General features: G+C 54.1%; 9 protein-coding genes across 9 annotated transcripts; 3 read left to right on the top strand and 6 right to left on the bottom strand.

Moving 5' to 3' along the window:
* Positions 1-76: 76 nt before the first annotated feature.
* On the bottom strand, positions 77-1,325 carry EsH8_III_000876 (HAD-like domain-containing protein; the record flags this gene model as incomplete). Its single annotated transcript, XM_083262601.1, has 2 exons — positions 77-824; positions 901-1,325. The coding sequence occupies 2 exons, from the start codon at positions 1,323-1,325 to the stop codon at positions 77-79; spliced, it is 1,173 nt and encodes a 390-aa protein (XP_083123088.1).
* A 388-nt stretch (positions 1,326-1,713) lies between these two features.
* Positions 1,714-2,674, top strand: EsH8_III_000875 (uncharacterized protein; the record flags this gene model as incomplete). Its single annotated transcript, XM_083262600.1, has 2 exons — positions 1,714-1,899; positions 1,952-2,674. 2 exons carry the CDS (start codon positions 1,714-1,716, stop codon positions 2,672-2,674), a joined length of 909 nt encoding a protein of 302 aa, XP_083123087.1.
* A 165-nt stretch (positions 2,675-2,839) lies between these two features.
* EsH8_III_000874 (nuclear protein Es2-domain-containing protein) lies at positions 2,840-6,885 on the bottom strand (the record flags this gene model as incomplete). The annotated part of the gene is made up of 2 exons (XM_083262599.1): positions 2,840-4,601; positions 5,813-6,885. The coding sequence occupies 2 exons, from the start codon at positions 6,883-6,885 to the stop codon at positions 2,840-2,842; spliced, it is 2,835 nt and encodes a 944-aa protein (XP_083123086.1).
* Positions 6,886-7,665: 780 nt separating this feature from the next.
* On the top strand, positions 7,666-9,460 carry EsH8_III_000873 (protein serine/threonine phosphatase; the record flags this gene model as incomplete). Its single annotated transcript, XM_083262598.1, has 7 exons — positions 7,666-7,815; positions 7,895-7,975; positions 8,045-8,480; positions 8,532-8,775; positions 8,828-9,189; positions 9,242-9,366; positions 9,422-9,460. The coding sequence occupies 7 exons, from the start codon at positions 7,666-7,668 to the stop codon at positions 9,458-9,460; spliced, it is 1,437 nt and encodes a 478-aa protein (XP_083123085.1).
* Positions 9,461-9,674: 214 nt separating this feature from the next.
* Positions 9,675-10,115, bottom strand: EsH8_III_000872 (uncharacterized protein; the record flags this gene model as incomplete). The annotated part of the gene is made up of 1 exon (XM_083262597.1): positions 9,675-10,115. The coding sequence occupies one exon, from the start codon at positions 10,113-10,115 to the stop codon at positions 9,675-9,677; it is 441 nt and encodes a 146-aa protein (XP_083123084.1).
* Positions 10,116-10,619: 504 nt separating this feature from the next.
* EsH8_III_000871 (transcription elongation factor SPT4) lies at positions 10,620-11,210 on the top strand (the record flags this gene model as incomplete). The annotated part of the gene is made up of 3 exons (XM_083262596.1): positions 10,620-10,703; positions 10,791-11,044; positions 11,177-11,210. The coding sequence occupies 3 exons, from the start codon at positions 10,620-10,622 to the stop codon at positions 11,208-11,210; spliced, it is 372 nt and encodes a 123-aa protein (XP_083123083.1).
* Positions 11,211-11,435: 225 nt separating this feature from the next.
* EsH8_III_000870 (domain of Kin17 curved DNA-binding protein-domain-containing protein) lies at positions 11,436-12,449 on the bottom strand (the record flags this gene model as incomplete). The annotated part of the gene is made up of 1 exon (XM_083262595.1): positions 11,436-12,449. The coding sequence occupies one exon, from the start codon at positions 12,447-12,449 to the stop codon at positions 11,436-11,438; it is 1,014 nt and encodes a 337-aa protein (XP_083123082.1).
* Positions 12,450-13,178: 729 nt separating this feature from the next.
* EsH8_III_000869 (aspartate kinase) lies at positions 13,179-14,994 on the bottom strand (the record flags this gene model as incomplete). Its single annotated transcript, XM_083262594.1, has 6 exons — positions 13,179-13,276; positions 13,327-14,245; positions 14,302-14,626; positions 14,681-14,761; positions 14,819-14,838; positions 14,905-14,994. The coding sequence occupies 6 exons, from the start codon at positions 14,992-14,994 to the stop codon at positions 13,179-13,181; spliced, it is 1,533 nt and encodes a 510-aa protein (XP_083123081.1).
* Positions 14,995-16,644: 1,650 nt separating this feature from the next.
* Positions 16,645-19,139, bottom strand: EsH8_III_000868 (RFX DNA-binding domain-containing protein; the record flags this gene model as incomplete). The annotated part of the gene is made up of 2 exons (XM_083262593.1): positions 16,645-19,043; positions 19,130-19,139. 2 exons carry the CDS (start codon positions 19,137-19,139, stop codon positions 16,645-16,647), a joined length of 2,409 nt encoding a protein of 802 aa, XP_083123080.1.
* Positions 19,140-19,576: the final 437 nt, after the last annotated feature.

Raw genomic sequence — 19,576 nt, 5'->3', positions numbered from 1 at the left:
TTCGCCCAATATCCATCCGGGCCAATCCGAATATGTAAGGCTGCCCAGCGAGCCACCTGTCCGACTCCTACACACATTACTGCTGCTCAGGCGGCGCAAGTCTGTAATCGTCCCTCAACTGGAACGGGCTCGTCCGCATGTATGCGCTGATGTCTGACTGGTAGCACAGCGCATTCAGGTAATCGTGGACCTGGGGCACGACATGGCCGGGCTCGTTGGCATCGCCAAAGAACTCGGGGATGCGGAGGAGATTGTAGGGCTCGCTCCGGGCCTTCTCGAGAGAGTCGTCCACGAGGACCGTGTTGGACTGGTCCCACCGGCCCCCGAACGCCGCGTCCGGGTGCGCCGCCTGCACGCCCGGCTCGCTCCAGACCATATCCAGACGCTTGTAGACCTGCACGCGGAGCTTGTAGTCGGCCTGCGACAGCCCGAAACGGTCGCGGCCCCAGACGGCGAGGACGCGGCGGCGGTACGAGGCTCTATCTGCGTGTCCGCCGCGGGCCGGGGGTCCCAGGAGGAGCTGGTCGCACATGGACTGGACGTTGCTGGGGCGGGCAGACGACCAGATGACGACGTGGAAGGTGTCGAGACAGTATTGCAAGAAGCGCTTCGCGTGAGGGCGCTCGACAAAGGAGGTTGCGTTGCGACGGTTGGGGCGGTGGAGGAGGGTGCCGTTGAGGTCCATTACGACGAGGATCGGCTGAGGGGAGGGGAGGAGAGTTGGCGGAAGGGAGGACCGGTGAAGGTACTCCGCCGTCGGGTTCGGAACGCCGCCTGACGCAGCACTGGGTGCCACGATCTTATCGCGGCTGCCGGGTGCTGCTCTGCAGAAATGTTAGCGGGGTGACGCGCGAGAGATGATGGACGACAGGCCGATGGACGACAGGCCGGAGGACTGACGGCGTGCGAGGTCCCGTTGGGATTGTGGATTGGTCTACGGCGATGGGTCGCTTGGGAATCGGGGCAGTCTGGGGCGCAGACGCGGGTGCAGGCGCGGCCTGGGGCGTCGAGTACGGGATGTTCGCCGCGTTTCCCAAGCCCGGTATTGAGAAGCCGTTGCTTGGCTGTGTGGGCGCCGCGGTGATGTTTGGGGCCGGCCTCGCCCACCATTGTAAATTGGGCAAGTCCATTTTGGCGACGCCGGGACCGTAAACCAGAGTTGCGCCGCCGAAGGTGGTAGGTGGCTTGGAAGTAGGTTCGGATGTGGGAGTGCTTCGAGCGGGACGGCGGGGTTGACTTGGGCGTCGGCGCGCGGCAGTTTGGACAAAGCGATGTAGGAGAGATGGTTGAGACCCGGGGTAGATCCTGGCGATGGAGGGGCGCATGAGCAGGCGCGACCTGGGGTTGGCGATGGAAGAAAGCTGGCAGATTGGACCAATTCTTGGCTGAAAGTCCGCGTGTATTTATGACGCAGGCCTGCGCGAATGGAATGATCAGGTCGCAGCTAATTCAGGGCCTCTCTTGTCTTGCGATTGTGGAGAGGGAATTGCCCAGGAAGAGCAGGAACGTATTTGCTTGTCGCATTGACGAGAAATTCCGTTTAATGCTTATCTTATCGATAAATACCCGTCTAATCGATAGGCTAATCGCCCGACCGACCGCCAAAAAAGTTCACGAAAGCCACTAAAGGACTATGAGCGAACTTCATTCAAGTGGCTCCCTACCCTGCATTTCCCGACTATACCACAAGAGAAAACTCCGCACGGTCACAAAATGTTATCCGGAAAGAGAAAGCAAGGGTTCTCTGGCCTCCAGCGCCGTGTGAAGCCCCGTAAAGAGGAGGAGCCTGAGATCGATGAGAACCACAGCAGTGAGCCTGAGGGTGAGGATGAGGAGGGTGATGAACTGAGTGAGGATGACGAGGATGATGATGAGATGAATCAGGATGATGATGAAGAGGTAAGATTTCATACTAAAAACATTTCAAAGCATTATTCTTACAACGGCGCAGTCCGAAGGGTCACCCCCACCAAAGAAGCCCAAAGTCGACATCTCATCAGTCTCCTTCGGCGCCCTCGCAAAAGCCCAAGCCTCCATGCCCGCAAGGCGTAAACGCGGCGCAGACGCAGCCTCAGAAGGGGACTCGGACTCGGATTCTGGCCCTGAGGAAGTCGGAAGGAGGCCCAAGTTCGCCGATCCCGCCAAACGCTCAAGCAAACACGCGCCCACCGAAGTGTCCAGCAAGAAACCCGTCTCCCGCAAGCGCGAGGTCATCGCCGTGCCGAAGATGGAAGTCCGCGACCCGCGTTTCGACCCGCTCAGCGGGCCCATCGACGAGGCGAAGGCCAGAAAAGCCTACGCCTTCCTGGACGAGTACCGCAAGGACGAGATGAAGCAACTGCGCGCTGAGATCAAGAAGACCAAGGACCCGACCAAGAAGGAGGAGATGAAGCGCGTGGTTCTGTCTATGGAGTCCAAGATGAAGACGCGAGAGCGCAAGGACCGTGAGGCGGGCGTTATTGCGGAGCACAAGCGCCGCGAGAAGGAGCTGGTGAAGCAGGGCAAGCAACCGTTCTATCTGAAGAAGGCTGAGCAGAAGAAGAGATTCCTCATAGACCAGTTCGCCGGCATGAAGAAGAAGCAAGTTGACCGGACGATTGAGCGGAAGCGCAAGAAGGTCGTTGGCAGGGAGAGGAAGGAGCTTGATCAAATGCAGAGGCGGCCTCGTGATTAAGGGAGGTATTGTCTCCTGCTTTACGTGGAAAATAGACAACTTCACGGGTGCTTTAGGGAGCATTTTGTCTTTGTTCGTCCTTGTGCGCTTTCTACATGCTGTTCGTACAATTATGATACAAAATGGTACATAAATGGAGTGAGGGTAGCCCTTCATCCTTTTAGTCTAGACAGTATATCCGTTCTTCTTCAAGCTCTCCTCAAACATCTCGCGGCATCTGACCTTGCTGCCAAGTTTCGCGCAAAGCAAAAAGGCACCGCTCAATTTGCGGTGCAGGCTGTACGTCTCCTCAGGTGGAGGTGCAAGTCTCTCGCGCAGCATGATGGGAATGAGAGCCTTGACACGCTCGGTGATGGTTTGGTCGTGGAAGTCGTAAACTTCAGGTGCAGAGCCGAGGAAGGGCTCCGCCAGGGTGAGCACCGAGTTGACATGGGCGTCGACCATAGTCCTACTCTCATGGCCGGTAAGGTATCCGAGACTCTCGGAGAGTTGTTTGACACCCTCCCGGTCGGTTCTCGAAGCAGCTGCAAGAAGGTGGACGTATTGGGTCACGAACTTATCGGGGTACTCTCTGGAAGCACCAAAGTCGAGAAGCTCGAGCTTATTGGTCTTTGCGTTGTAGAGAAAGTTCGTCCAGTTGGGATCGGTCTGCATAAACTTGAACTCGGTGATTTCCCGCAAGCAGAGACGGAGAAGCTGCGTGCCGATCCAGTCCCTCTGCTCTTGGGTAAAAGACTTGACTCTAGTGACTCCGACACCCTCCATCCAGTCCATGGTCAGGACATTTTTTCCGCAAGCTTGCAAATGAACGCCAGGTACAAGGAAAACGTCTTGTTCATTGGCAAGCAGCTCCTTGTAACGAATCAGGCACTGTGCTTCCCTTTCATAATCGCATTCCCACCCAAGCTCGAGTCGTGCATTGTCAATGGTCTTGTTCAGGTAGAGGCCTTTTGGCAGGAGCTTGGTAGCCGTTAAGAGGATGCCAAGGTTGTCGAGGTCGGAGTTGATGGAGTCAGCAACTCCCGGGAACTGGATCTTGACGGCAACCTTGCGACCGCCCTCTTTCAGGGTGGCACGATGAACCTGGCCAATCGAAGCGGCGGCGATGGGCTTCTCCTCGAATTCTTCGAAGAGTTCGCGCCATTCAGAGCCCAGATTCGCCGTGAGCACCTTGTCTCTTTGCCACGCTGGCATGTAGTCGGCGCGGTCCTGTACTCTTTGCAGAACCTCCTGGATCGGCCCTGGAAGCATCTTCGTGTCCTGGAAGCTCATCATTTGGCCCATTTTCAAAGCAGCACCTCTCATTCTTGACAACTTAGACACGAGCCTTTCCATGTTACCGGCGCTGAGCAAAACCGAACCCTCGCCCTTGCCACCGAAGGCTCTGCCTATGCTTTCGGTAATAGCACCGCCCATCATTCCCGCTGCAAGGCCGCCATAGTTCCAAAGCCTGCTCAGGCGCGTCGCGGGCACTTTCGATTCTTTCAGGACGTATGCTGGCGAAGGTGGTTGGTCAACTGCTGCGCCCGGGAAAGTCTCACTTGGCAGCTCGACCTTCGACTTCGCCCCGGCAGGGATAGCAGAAGGCGTCGCAGCTTCCCGAGGCTCTGGAGCAACTGGAGAGGGGTTCGCCTTTGTACCATCCCCTGCTGCATCTGTCACAGATGCCTCTTGAACGGGTTTTATGCTGATCTCAGGCGAGGTCGAGCCCTTCTTTTGGCCGGCGTTTGACGATTTGGAGTGGTCGACAAACTCAGGGAGACCAACCGGCTTAAGCTTCTTCCGATTTCCAAACTTGTCCGTCGACAGGTCTTCCTTCTTACCCAGCAGCTTGGCGGCACGATTGCTGTGGAAGATGTTGACATTGATACCTGGCGGGAGGTCATCGAGCTCCTCAGAAATAGGGGCGCCGTATGAGGCCGTCGGTCTGTTGCCTACAGGGGTTGGTGGAATGGAATCGCCCTTCTTAAGCTTTCCTTTCAATGCCGATACATCTGACCACGGGAATCCCGAAGGATTCGACTGTCTTAATTCAGACAAAACGGACCCGGAGTCTGGCCGGATGCCAGATGCATTGCTGAGATTGGGCTGAAAGTTGCTTGGTGATGCATGAGGGATGTGGCTAGCTTGAGGTGTTGGCTCAGCTTTCGAGGGAGGAGGTTCCTTTGCAGCTTGCGATTGAGCCTCCGCTTCCTCCGCTGCAGCATTGGTTTGGGTGTACTGAGGTGCCGTTGGAGCTCGACGTGTTAAGCTGGAGGCCTTGGTGAAGCTTTCAAGCTGTCGACCTCGCAGAGCGACATGTTTCGATGCGACAGAACGCGAAGCACTAAGCACAGCTGCCAAATCGACAGCAAAATCGGCGAACCTCATCAGGGCGGTAAGTTTCTGATTAGTCCACACGCATGTTTTCCGTGTTCACTCTCTTACTCCTTGGGTAGCTCGCGGCTTTCAGGATGGGCCGGGATCATTAAATCGAGTTCGTCATGGCGGAAAATTGAGTGATGGGTATATGCATCTAATAGTGGATATAGCTCCAATAAGCTTTATATATGCATATTTAGTGAAATAACGGGGTTATTGTCTAAGCAATCATTGAACTAACCATAACCACAACTTTCATGTAAGTCATTAAGAATCGGAGCCCAGATATATGAACGTTTTCTTCCGTTAAATTTGACATTGGGTAGCCAGTAATACGTTTCGGTATTCATTAACGGTTGATAAATGACGAATGCAATTGAAGGCGCCTCCCTGGATATCGATGCCATGGAAATACTTGTTCGCGCGGCATTGCGCGACTTAGAGAGCTTTGCCTATGGTACCCCTGCTCCACCCTTTCCCCTTGCCAATCATTATTCATAAACCAAAAATATCAGTGTCTATTGCTCCCTTCTTACCGAGGCTCCCCCCTTTAGGAGTGAGCCTCTCGCCCTCAGAGGTGTCGCCTTCGTGGAGGGATTGCTCGAACTACCTGGTCTTGGAGTGCCAATCTTGCTCCATAACCGTTGGGCGGCAGGCGTTAAACCACCTGAAACCCGTGGACTAGAGGGAAATTTAGGCACTGGCGTCCTCTCCAGCTTTCCGGTCAGTCCGTTCTTCACAGATTCTCTCTTGGACTGTGCGGCGCGCTCTACTAACCGGTGATGCAGGCCTTCTCTTTTCCGTTGCTCTTGCAACTTGAACGGATTCGGTGTAGCATCACCAGGACCCAGGCTGATAACCGGGACAGGCAAAACGTCGTCTTCGTCATCTTCGTCGTCCACAAACGCATATCCGTTTACCCTCGGTGTTTCCCCTCCCCCGACAGCGCTGGAGGCCTGATCTTCTTTTCGAGTTTTACCAGCAATCGCGTCCCTTACGGCAGAAAGTGTCGGTGATGGGGGTCTCTCGACGATTGCTGGCTGTGGTATCCTTGTGTTTTGATAGTTGATAGTCTTTGGGCCCATCCTTGACTCAGCTTGAGCCTTCTGGGCCGGGCTCTCATAGTTGTCCTCCACACTGTCTGGTCCAAACATAAGATTGTTTTTGGGGTTGGCGTTCCAGCTGTCGGGTCTGGCTGGCCTCTCATCGATGTCCTTGATAGCCAGTCTGTCCCTTTTGAACCCATCGTCAACCAAACTCCTTGTCTGCAATAATTTCGCCTCCACCTCCGCCTGTTTGATCATTTGTTTCGATGGCAACTTGTTCCCCCGCCAAATCCATGCGTATTTCTCCACCTTCTTTTGATTCTGTTTGTCCATAAGCCTGTAGAAACTTTCGTTGTCCTCGCTTGTGTACGTGGCCTGAAAATTGGCAAGGCTCATGTTGGTGTCCACGACCGGCTTTGGCGCTTCGACCACTGTCGATGCAACAGACGCCGGCGTATCTGCGCCGTACGCCGATGGCGTGCGTCCTCCATTGTCAAATGGTGCCGGCCGTTTAACCCTTTGTCTCCCCGGAGTCATCACGCGCTGTAGTCTTTGCCCAGCACTGGATATCCATGCCTTGTCTTTCGACTCAAGGGCGTCGAGATACTCTTGTTGCGTCTCCGCTTCAAGGAGTCCCGGGAAGAAGTCTCGGGCGATAATCTGCGAAAGGGCATCGGTGTAGGAGTCTTCGTCTATGACCTTCTTGGGGCGCTTGATCTTCTTCGCAGGAGGCGGTGGCGGCATCAGTTCGGTGTCGGTTCGCTTGCGCACCAGCGCATTCGATGTACGGTCTTGCGAGGCCATCGTTACAGATTGGAGTTGTCTGGCCGCAAATGGTGTTGCTTCAAGCATCCAAATGCCTCGAAGGGAGTGAATCGCAGCCTTGCGAAGGCCGTCGCACTGAAAAGCATCAAGTTCGAAGACTACGGGTGAGGCCAATTCGTAAAACCGAGTTGCGCTCAAGTTCGCGTCCGAAATGACGTGGAGCGGCTCCGATAAGCGACAAGATAACACGCGCCGTTCACAGTATCTATGCAACTAACGGGGCCATTCGGTGCTGGGTTCAAGGCCTCCCCTTCCCCGCCAGACATGTCCCGGCGCGCAGTAAGGTAGGCAGGCAAGCAGGGCCAAGTAGTGTGGCAAGTGAAAGTTGACACTAAGGGAGGGGCTAGGCCGCGGTACTGCCCTTTCAACCCCCCTGTCGAACGCCTGAAGTGGCAACTGAGTACTACCACCCCTCACTGCAACTTGTCGTACTGTGCGACACGACCGCACTGTTTCTGTTAGCTCCGAAGAGGGTTTAAGGGCCGAACCGTCGCGAAAGAGGAAGCTTTCTGACCAGGTCCGGCAACTTCAACCTTCGAAGAGCTTCCGCCGCATAGCAAATTTTTGCGACTTCCACCCTTCCTTCCCATCCCGTTGTGCGCCTCGGTTTGGACTTCGCACGCAAGACCCGCGCCAAGGAAAAGACAACTCTGATCCATTAGTTCGTGGGCGAAGGAGAGAGAAACAGGCTTAGGTTGTCTGCGATAAACTACCCCACACTTTGCTTGTGCAATTAGTCCATTGCCTGCCACTGCCGCCATGTCTACGCCAGAGGAGCGGGCGACAGCCCTCAAGAATGATGGCAACAAAGCCTTTGCTGCCCACGATTGGCCGACCGCTATTGATTTCTATTCCAAGGCCATTGAGCTGAACGACAAGGAACCAACTTTCTTCACCAACCGCGCTCAGGTTCGCTCCCTTCTTTCTCTGCGCCGAGGCTACACAGTCGAGTTGCTCGCGTGACTAACAACATCTTGGTCCGGTGTAGGCATATATCAAGTCCGAAGCATACGGCTACGCCATCTCGGATTGTGGGAAGGCCATTGAGCTGAATCCCAAGTTTGTGAAGGTGAGTGGTCTTGGGCACAGCTGGCAGTCTAGTCAGACGCTTCCGTTGCTGACGCCGATGCGATCTTAGGCATACTTCCGCCGAGGCCTTGCCCACACTGCCATTCTGAGACCCAAAGATGCCCTCGTCGATTTCAAAGAATGCATACGGCTTGACCCGAACAACAAGGATGCCAAGTTGAAACTGGACGAGTGCAAGAAGATAGTGCGCAAGCTGGACTTCTTTGCCGCCATCGAGGTTGGCGATGAACCCTCTGCTGCTGAAGGCCTCGATCTCGATGCTATCGCTGTTGAGGCGGATTACGACGGTGTTAGACTGGGCAACGAAATGACCCAGGAGTTCATCGACGATATGACAGAGCGGTTCAAGACCGGCAAGAAGCTTCACAAAAAGTATGTCTACCAAATCATCCTGGCCGTCAAGAACCTTGTCTATGACGAGCCAACGATGGTGGAGATGGAGATTCCAGAGGGTACCGAGCTCACCGTCTGCGGTGACACACACGGTAAGTTGTCTTGCGACACCTTCGAAAGGGCTTTACTAACCCATTGGACAGGCCAATACTTTGACTTGATGGAGCTCTTCCGTCTTAACGGAACGCCAAACGACAAGCACTACTACCTGTTCAATGGTGACTTCGTAGATCGTGGGTCATGGTCTACCGAGATCGCACTTCTGCTTTATGCCTACAAATGGCTGCGGCCCAAGGCATTCTTCCTGAACCGTGGCAACCACGAGACTGACGACATGAACCGTGTGTACGGTTTCGAGGGCGAATGCAAGGCGAAGTACAACGAGAGGTAAGTTCTGAGCACCAATAATCTGCCAAGCTAGCGTTGCTGACGAGCGCAGGATTTTCAAGCTGTTCTCCGAGAGTTTCTCGGCTCTGCCCCTGGCGACTCTAATCGGAACCAAGTACCTCGTTCTGCACGGAGGTTTGTTCTCGGACGACAAGGTGACTTTGGATGACATCCGAAAACTGGATAGGCACGCTCAGCGCCAGCCCGGCCAGGCCGGTCTCATGATGGAGATGCTGTGGACGGATCCTCAAGACGAGCCTGGTCGTGGCCCGAGCAAGCGTGGTGTTGGCATGCAGTTTGGCCCGGATATCACCAAGAAGTTTTGCGAGAACAACGGCCTTGAGGCTGTCATTCGCAGTCACGAAGTCCGCATGGATGGCTACGAGGTGCAGCACGACGGGCGTTGCATTACTGGTAAGCTTCTATCAGCTATTGAGAGTCCTAGTTCTGAGACTAACTGTCGTAGTCTTCTCTGCGCCTAGGTACTGTGACTCCACCGAGAACAGGGGAGCTTACATCAACATTGGCCCCGACTATGAGCTGCAATTCAAGCAGTTTGATGCTGTTCCTCACCCGGATATTAAGCCCATGGTAAGATGCGTAACACCTTTTTCGCCTCGAATTGTCGCTAATAGTTCACTCCCAGGCGTATGCCCAGAGCTCGCTTATGTCGTCTCTGATGTAAGTAGGTGGTGAATTGCGGAGATACAAGAAGGTATATTTTTATCCGCAGCATACACGGTGCATGTGATCGGCGCATATAGGCGGATGGCAGCGTGGGTTTGGCCATACGGATAAACGGAGTTTTTTGTCTGCGGACGTAACATACCCCGACTCTAGAATAATATGACGTTTGGGTGTTTGGCCAAACTCTCTTTTTCGCAACTCTGATAATTTTATCATGACGACCAGAGCTTGTCCTGGTCGTTGGCGCCTACCATGGCACCCAACCAGTCGGAACACTGCTTAACCCTGAGCACATGCCGACTCCCTTGCTCAGAGACGCCGGGCCATGCCGTGATTGCAGCTGCGAAGGGACTGAGGTCTTGCCGGGGCACGCGCAGCCAGACATCGTTGCCCTCAACCTTGAGGATGTCCAAAGGGATGGAGGAGCCCGTAGCGCCTAGGAACTGGCGCAGAGCGGCGTTGCAGTAGGAGCGTACTTGGAGGTTGTCAAGCAATACGACCTCGGGTCTCTGGGCATCGGAGACGAGTTCAAGCTGAGCGTAAGAGAATGGCGGGGTCTTGGCGGTGCATGTGAGCAGCTCGTGGGATTTCTGGCCCGTGGCGCGCGGCGTGCTGGAGGGCGTTTCTCCGGTTGCTGAGTTTTGCGTCGCCATGATGGCTCTGTTTGCAGAATCTGAATCGGGTTCTTTTCTTTTCTCTTTAGAGAAGGGTGAGAAAACAAAGAAAACGGAAAGAAGAGCAATCAGTCCCGATAGCGACGATTGGCCAGAAACGGTTTAAGAGTTTTGAGAATTTCTGTACAGAGCAAGTAAGTGAGTGAGCGGGCATGTAATATGATTCGAGCGCGGGACCAAAGAGCTCGACAGGGGTGGGGTTGGAGCCAAAAAGGAAAAGAACCATGCATCTTCATAATAACATATACTTCCTAAATGCATATCACAAGCAGCCATTCCGTACCCTGTCTTCTGAACTGTCTACCGACCCCAGAACACTTTTAGCTACTTTCAGCCAGCCTCTTGTCCAGAGAGTCAGCCTCGCGCAACGACTTTGACAAGCTTCGCCAACGGCCCCGACTTCCACTTCTTCGCGCGATACCCGACGGTTGCTTCCCAGGCAACATCAACAAAAACCGAAATAATCCAAAACTTACCTCGAAGATGTCGGCCGAGAACTTCGTCGCGCCTGGCCATCAGCGCTACCTCCGCGCTTGCATGGTCTGCTCCATCGTGATGACCTACGCAGTACGTTCCCAAGACGCTTCTACCCTCCCATCCCACCCGTGCAAGGGCACCTCTCGGCTGACATGTCCTCTTTTTTGTGAACTCTAGCGCTTCCGCGACGAAGGCTGCCCCAACTGCGAAGACTTCCTCCACTTGGCCGGCTCCCAGGACCAGATCGAGAGCTGCACCTCGCAGGTCTTCGAGGGCCTCATCACGCTCTCGAACCCGAAGCGTTCATGGGTCGCCAAGTGGCAGCGCCTCGACAACTACGTCCGGGGTGTCTACGCTATCAAGGTCTCGGGCCAGCTCCCCGACGAGATCCGCAATACGCTTGAGGAGGAGTATAGGATACACTACATCCCGTGGGTTTTCCCCTTCCGCCCCTTTTTCTTTATTTTCCTCATTTTGTTTCGTTTCCGTCATCCGAACGGGGAGATTTGTTCGGAGGTACATGAATGCAACAGACGGACCAGGTTTGCTAACAAGTCTGGCAGGCGTGACGGAACGGAAACGGAGGTTGATAATTGAGAGCGTTGTCGAGAAATCAAGATTGTGCTTTACATACGGCGTTCAAGGGGGCAAAGAAGGTTGGCATGGAGTCAGGGAATAAGACTCTTCGGATGAATCAATTCTCAATGGTATCTAAAAGCGCACCCGATGTCCTAAGAAAACCGCCCGTTCTTTTTTTTCTAATAAAGTGATGCCTCTTTACCCAAACGCCGATTGCTGCCCCGAAAGTGATCGAAACCAAAATCATCGCTGCTGGTCCGTCTTTTGCTTCTTGAACGAGAACCCGCCAAAACCGGACCCTTCTCTCGATCTTTTCTTCTCCATCCTCTCCATGTCTTCCTTCATGATCCTCTCGGCCTCGCTCATCTTTTTAGGCTGCTCAAAGGCCGTCTTCTTCGTGCTGCCGGAAAGCGCGTTCTTCTTGGCCTGCGCAAACACGTTCTTCGTCTGCGGCTTCGCCGTCATCTTGAGTGAAACGCCGCCGAGCGATGGCTTCTCAGGCTGCTTCTCTGCAGGCTTCTCGGACGATTCGGCGGGGGTGGGGTTTTTCGAGGTCTCAGACTCGGCAGAGTTGGTCTGCGGCGGGCTGGATTCCTTTTTTGGCGCAGCAGGCTTGGCCCCGAACGATAATGAAATCTTCTCTCCTTCGGCCCTCTGTAGCCCTCTTTCCCTCTCCTCCTCGTCCGCCTTCTCTCCCCTCGCTTCGACCTGCTTCTGCGCCCGCTTGATCTGCTCCCGAATCATCATCTGCTCAACCTCCTCATTCCCGCGATCCTGTGCCTCTTTCCTCCTCAATGCCTCTTGTCTCTTGAGCGCTTCAGGCGAGTTATCCAACCACGCGATGTGAATCCCCTTCTCCGTCTCCTCGACGCGACAAATGCCCTCCCTCCCCAAGTGTTTCGCGAACTCAGTCAAGCTAGGCCACTTTGTAGCGTTCATATGAACGTGTTCCTTGTTGGCGATGTACTCTTGGTAAAAGTGGTTGATCTGTACCTGCTTCTCGCCGTGACCCGTGCGGAGCAGCTGAATGAAGTCGCGGAGGAACTGGTTGCTGTACTCGTTGAGGAACTTCTTCGGATCCTCGCCCACGACGAGAATTTGCCGCACGTGCGACTCGGACTGCGTGTGCATCTTGAAGCCATTCTCGTCGCGGCATTGCTTCTCGCAGACCTGGCAGTACCAACGTAGCCGTTGTAGGCCTTTGCTCTTGAGCTTGTTGTTCAGGTACTTGGTCGAGCCGACTTCTGCTTTCGGCATGTTGGGCGATTTTGGATTGCAGAGGGGAAGGATATTTCGTTGGTTGTTCGTATGGGAAGAGGAAGCCGGTGCGGTGGGTTGATGGGAGTCGTGGAGTTGATGGACGGCGCGCAGAAAGAGGCAAGGATGATTGAGGTTGGCAGGCGCTCGTCGCAAAGAAGCAATGAAAGCCAAGCCTCAGGTGGATACTTCTAGACAGCTTATCTTATCAGAACTTCAGGGATACGTAAGTGGCGGGGCATACTGTGTGCGACAGGGACTATGATGCACTGTATCCCACTTCGCCGACGTCGGCCTCGACTGGTAAATATTTACGTTCATTTGGTTACTGGGGCGGTAGGTTAACCACGCTGGCTGACGGATATTGTGATAACGCCCACTATTAACCCCCAATGTTCCCAGACAGAATACTTGATCTTCGAAGAGAGACTTGTTGGCTCCAGATCCGCCGTTTTATTCACTTGCACGCCCGACAGAACACAATGATTTCAGAGTTCAGTTGATAAATATCGATTGAGGATGCATCCAAGTCATGAGAATCCTGCGGCTTCCAGCCCATTCTCTGAATTCCTGCCCTTTTTTATATTTCAATCCAATATGCAAATATGTGCTCCTTTTAACATGACCCAACAAATCGATGAGAAATTTCATACACCTGATCTAAAAGTAGGTCTCGCTCCATGCAAGTCATGATGAACACCAAGGGTGCTACAGGGCGATACGTGTGGTCTAGTCGAGAAAAGTGAACAGATTTGTGTGCAGAATGTTCATGGCTCGGGTGGCATCACGGGCCTCAATGACGCAAGAGATGTTGATCTCGCTGGCACCTGTATCGAAATCAGCAAGCATATCTTCGGCTGGTTATTAAACGACTTACCCTGTGAGATCATCTCCAAGTTGACGTTATGCTCGCCGAGCGTAGAAAACATACGACCAGCGATTCCAATCATGTTCTTCATCTCCGCACCAACCAGACTCAGAATGGCCATGTCATGCAGAACGCTGACATCGCCGCAATCCTCCAGTGCGAGCCGCGCCCTCTCGAAGCTACCGCCCTCCGAGTTTCCAGCATGGATGGCCATAGACACATGGACCTCACTCGTGGAGATGAGATCGACGGAGATCTGATTGCTATCGAGGATAGAGAAAACCTTCGCAAAGAAGCCGTGGGAAATAGACCGCTTGTTGGAATGCACGTTGATAACGGAGATTTTGTCCTTGATAGTGACAGCCGTTGGTCGCTTTGGTTTCTGGATTAGCGAGGGGTTTGCAGGCCTCGATCGCTGAATCTGATGACCGGCAGTAAGGATAGGGTCAGGGACGACAATGGTGCCGACACCTCTCGGGTTCTTGACGTTTTTGATGCGGATGGGAATAGGGGGGGAGGCATGGATGACCTGGTCCATAGTCAGGTGGTGAATGACCTCGGAACCATAAAAGGTCAACTCTGCCGCTTCAGACGGCGTGATGGAATGCAGCAACCGTGCCGTGGGAACCTTTGTCGGGTCCGCAGTGAAGATTCCGTCAACCTCCTTCCACACCTGAAGCTCATCTGCCCTTAGACCAACTGCGCACAACGCTGCGCAAAGATCGGTGTAGCCACGGCCGATATCGCCGTCAATCAGACTGCCAGGAACGTTGCCAAAGAAGCCAGTGACCACCGGAACTCGGTCTTCGCAGGCCGAAATCTTTTTCCGCAGCACAGCAGCGGCCTCCTGGTAGAAGCTGTGGTCTAGGTGAGCAGTGGCATCGTAGTGGAACGCATCGCTCAGGTCCACATATTCCGCGGCGACACCCTGTGAGTTAATTAGCGTTATTTTCAAGACGCGGAGCTGCAATGCTGTTCTCGTACCAAATCCTTCAGCAGTGCGGCCATGAACCTGCAGCTGAGCTTCTCGCCGAAGCTGATGCAGCGGTCCTTGGATCTTGAGTTAACTTCAAGGTTAAATCTTCTCGCCGCCACAATGTACTCGACCAGCTCCTGGCATTCGTCTCGGATTTCTTGTTCCAAAGACGCCTTCAGTTCTGGATTGTGCAGGAAGGTGTTGACAGCTGATACATGGTCTTTGCAAATGTCGTCGATCAGGGCCTTGGCCTGGTTCATGAGATCATTTTGCACCTCTTCAGGGCTCGTGGGGGCTGCAATATCCTTGAGCTTGTTGTAAACGCCAAGCAGCCTATGCCGAAAGGTTAGCCAAAGGCGAGGTCGAACAGGCTTCTGAGTGACTCACCGGCTGGTGGTGCCCTCGACTTTCTTTCCAGTGCTTCGTGCAGAACAGACGACAACGACCTTGTTTTGCGACAGGCTCGCCCTAACACACAAAAAGGTCAATCAAGGCCTGAGAACATGTGCAGATGTCTGCCCTTACCGGACAATATCCGTGGCAATCTGTCATCCGAACACACGATCAGCCTCATGCTGCAATGACAGCCTTTTGTAAAGTGAGGGACTAACCTTGTCTGGAAACTTTCCCACGCTGGTACCGCCAAATTTCTGCACCACCCAGCCTCCGCTGGAGGTGTTTCCGGTTGCTTGACTGCTCATAATGGTTCAATTGCTGTGCGCGCGGCCAAAAGTGGCTGGTGTTGAGCGTGAGTGAGTATGACTCTAGGTACTCCAGGGGGCAGGCCGAAGGTGAGGGGCACTGTGTTCATGAAATGCGGGAGAAAAAAAAAGGAACGGCGACAGTTGAATTGGGTCGTCAACCCTCACAACGAGATGTCTGATGTGAGATGTTTGTAAGCCTGCGAATTAAGTTACGACAGACGTGGTATGACCGGTGCAGCTAAAGAGTGAGAAGAAAGATTTCACGACTCGAGTGTGGTGGAATTGCTGTGTTCAAGGCGGCTGGGTTGTGGTGGTGGATTGGGACTGGCTAGACTGGATCCTACGTATGAGATGGGACGGGATGAAAGTGGGATGTGGAGCGACGAAATCGGCGACGCTTGTCCAAGTCGCAGCGACCAAAATTTGCGTTTCCGGAACATCGGAGGCGGGCCCGAATCATTGACTGCCGATACAATGCTGCATGGTCACCACAATGACTACACTGGGCCTGTTACCTCTGAATACCTCGGTCACTCGACGAAAAATGCCTGGGGTCCCTCCTGTTTGAAATCCTTTGGATGCCGGTTGCCACACCCCTGGCGGATTCTGCAAAGACGAAGGATCTCAATTAGGTCCTCTCCTTCCGCAGACTCTATCCGTGACGCTTCCTTTGTCTGACTCATACTGAATGCTTGACTGACTTTTCCTTTGTAATTAACCCAATTTCTATTGCCAGCCACTATTCAATTCACCTTCCTGTTACTTTTTTCGGCCTTTTTATTTTATTTCTTCGGGCCAATTTCGCTCACTGCCATTGTCAACCAACCCCACTTAGCATTCCGACGACCGCTGGCCTGCGAGCCTCCTCGTTGCCTTTACACTCCAGCCGCTCCGCCTGCAGAGCCGTGAAGAGCGCATGCAAAAAGAAAACTTTTAGTTGCCTAACCCTTGGGCGCGGGCGCGGGGGCAGCGAATCAGGGACTGGCTGATGACGAATGAGGCACGCTACACCTGGAGGACGGGGATCCCACGCCCCCCCGTTCAAAGATAGCCGCTATTGACGCAGCCCCAATTCCTTCGGTAGTACCTTACCCGTTGCCGCTGCAACTGATGACAACCTTGTTTTGCTCAAGAGCTGTAGTATGGCCACTCAAGGGAATCGACAGGCACGCTTATCAGCCAACAGCTGCAAGAGCGTGGGATGGCCCTGCAAGCGTCTGCAACTCATCAACAAGAGGCACATTTGCTTCGTCAATGCTCTCCCTGTCGGGTTGTATTACCACTAGATAAACGTATAATCAAGTACCTTTGCCCCGAACCAGAAACAATTGGTATAGCAAACCCGTGAGAATCAAATGCAAATGCAGATGCCTGACCTCAATCGCCAAGCACATCAAACACCAAACCCATAACCAGAACCCAAACCCCGTCTAGAAATAAACAGGCGTAATACCCAATGACTTCTCCGTGCCAAAACGGCCACAGATTTTTCCACGCTCATTCAATCGTCCAGTCGTGCCATCGTCATCGCACTGTTGTCGACAGTCCTCCTCTAGCATTGAGCCCCTGCGAGGAGCCTTCTAACGGAGAACTATCGATACAAGACACCTGGTTTGCCAGGTGCGACTATAAATCGATCTCCCTTCGTCATTGTTGCAGCTCAGCGTTCGCAAGCAGCGCTTGGTTGACTTCTGAGTGCGAGAATGTGTATTTATCCATGTGGAAGTCTTCCTCTGGTGTCCGGATGCCGATTCCACTGTCATCCGGGTTGTTACCCCCAGCCAGGACCGCGGAGTCAACTTGGCCTTGGCTAGTTGCTGGCGGAAACGGCGCCTTGTCCGGTTGTGCTTGGGGGAGGTTGGAGAAATTGAACTCTTCGCTGCCGGTGCTGTACCGGGATCCGTGTCGGCTCGCCTCCTGGCCGGCTGGTTGAGGGTTGGCGACGGCTGCCGAAGCGCCCGATGTCTTGAGCTTGAGGAATCCACCTTGCTCTGCGAGGAAGCAAGTCATCTCGTCTACCCAACACTTGGTCACCCACCAGGAGCCGAAACTCTTGCCTTGGGCCATGGTAAGATCCCGCATCACTGCCGTACCGACTCTTTGCACGCAGTAGACAATGTCTGTGTGCGACGCGTAGGGGAACCGTGTGGGCAACGACTTGAGAAAGCCGACCCAGCGTTCCAAAACGTTCTGGCCGTTGGGATCTCCGGCGCTCTCTGCATCTGGTTGGCGGCCATTACGCAAGGCAATGTCCCCGTAAACAGTCAAACATTCCACTTCCCACGGCACATTCATGGGGCTAAGCAGATCTCGGAGTTCGGAAACAAGTATGTTGACGAGGTCGTCCATGCCGCGAGTGGGGACACATTCAGCCACCTTGCGCACACGCACCATTGTGATCCAGTCGAGATACATTTGGTCGCGGTTTGCCGGGTTAGAAAGCATGTTCGCCGCTGCATGTGCGGTAAGGTTGACCCTCAGAGCTCGATCCAACAGGGCCGCAAAGATGGTCGCCGGTGCCTCTTTTGCCCGGATAACGTGGTGCGGTTGTCCTTGGAAAGCCTCTCGAATATGAGGTACCAGTCGCTCGGAGATGTTGCGGAGAGTATCCAAGACAGGTTTGGGGACCACCTGAAGAGTGAGGCCAGAGATGATTCTTAGCATGCGCTGGTACAGGATGAAGTCGCACTCTTCGATCCAAGGGGCAAGGCTCGGGTGGCCAAGTAGCTTCTGGACGGGCATCGTTAATGTGCCCTGAAACGACGTATAGAGGTGGAAAAATGTCTTCTCCTTGCAGTAGCGAACACATTCAACTAATGATGTGCAATGAGACCGATACAGAGCAGACAAGCTCTTTGCGGCATCCGGGTCAGTTCCATTCGGTAGGAAGGGCTCCATTCGAGGTAGCACAAGAGGCTCATTGGATTGCAGGAGGGCTTCGTCCGCTTCTGAAGGGAAGGAGAACTGGAGAGAAGTTTTCGAGGTGAACGAGTTCAGATGATCCGCGCTGGTCACATTGGGGTGGCTGTAGAAACTATGCGACCGTGAATGGCCATGCGGTGCTTGAGCTGGACTCTCTGGCCGCTTGGCAAGGTCGGGAGACGGCAATACAGCCTTCGAGGGCTGTGATTTGGCAGGAATAGCACTGAAGCTTTGAGAACGAGTGGGTTCGGAGATAGCCACGGGGATGTGAGGCTCAGGCTCTCGCAGGTCGGGCTGATCATCAACCAGACAAAAGTTGACGTAGTGGTACTTGGACTCTCCTCTCACACCAAGGCGCCTGGTTTTCAGACCAGGGAAGAGTACTCGGACGAGTTTGCCGAAACTGGCCGGGTTCAAGACAGTTATCCTCTCGGTGGCGCACCGGGACGCGTAGTTGGCATAGACCCGGCCTCGTGGCACAGAGCCCTTACCCTTGGTGCAAGTCGTGTTGATCCAGAGCATAGCGAATACTTGTCGGGTGCGTTCGGAGTTCGGGCCTCGTTCATTGCCGTGGAGTTCTTTGGCAACGTCTTGCAAACCTCGGTGTTTGTTCGCGTTGAAAAGGTGCCGCATTTCCAACTCATTGTTAGCGCTAGACCTGGCCGAACTCGACTTTTGCATGCCCATCGCCCCAGCCAAGGAGTCGCCGTCCTCGTCGCGGTCTATCATCTGACTATCATCGGTGAAGCTGTTGTTGGCAAAGCTTTCGGACGGCAAAGGATGCCGAGCCATGGCGTGTTGTTGGAACGACATGGAATGGCTCATGGCAGCACTTGACTGGCCCATGGAGGCACCCATTCCGGGGGGCATGGAGTATTCGCGGGCGTTCTGCATCTGAGTTGCAGCTGCGTGTAGCATCATTTCCTCGGGCGTTATCCGCGACGCCGGGGCTAGACTCCTCTGGTGTCTCTGGTCATTATTGACCCATTGTGCTGAATACAACTCGGGCGCGTCGGCAAAGGATTGCTGTTCCATGGTAGGTTGCGTGGAGATGCTGTGTACAGAAGCGGTCGAAGCCCGGGACTGGGGTCTCTTCTTCGCCCTGAGGGCCTGGGCAAGGTGGTCTGTTTACATGACACTGTCAGTCAAGAAAACACGGGCAGAAGAGTGCTCTCGATGAAAGGAAGCACCATGAGGATGTAAATCGTACCGTGATCCATTGGTTTATCAGTTCAGTGGTCGTGGAAGATTGTTATTCTGCGACGAAAACACTCGGATCATGCAGGACGCCGTCTCCAAACAATAAAGAAGTAAACGTGCGCTGGGCGACGAAGAACGAGTGAACGAGAGAAGCGGAGGCGTCGAGGTCAGGAAAAGCAATCCAAATCCCTGCAGCCGAGAAGAGCGCGGTGCGCTGTGGTGAGCGTCGAGATCTTAAAAGACGTGGTCGGGGAGCAGGACCAGAGTGTGGATGTGGGAAATGTTTTGGGAGGCTTTCCACTGTTTTGTTGACTTGACAACCAAGGCTTGGGTGGTTGCCTCCACTCAGGTCTCAGGCGGGCGATTGGCGTGGCTGGGCGGCTCACGTGATCCCGACGGTCATCAGTGTGGTGGTTTCTAAACAACCTGGAGCAGCCAGTCCTTTTGCAGCTTGGTC

The sequence above is a fragment of the Colletotrichum jinshuiense genome, chromosome 3, assembly GCF_051148585.1.
Source record: "Colletotrichum jinshuiense chromosome 3, complete sequence".
In the NCBI taxonomy this organism is placed as follows: Eukaryota; Fungi; Ascomycota; class Sordariomycetes; order Glomerellales; family Glomerellaceae; genus Colletotrichum; species Colletotrichum jinshuiense.
Note: the sequence above shows the minus strand (reverse complement) of the source record. Positions and strands in the feature narration are given on the sequence as shown.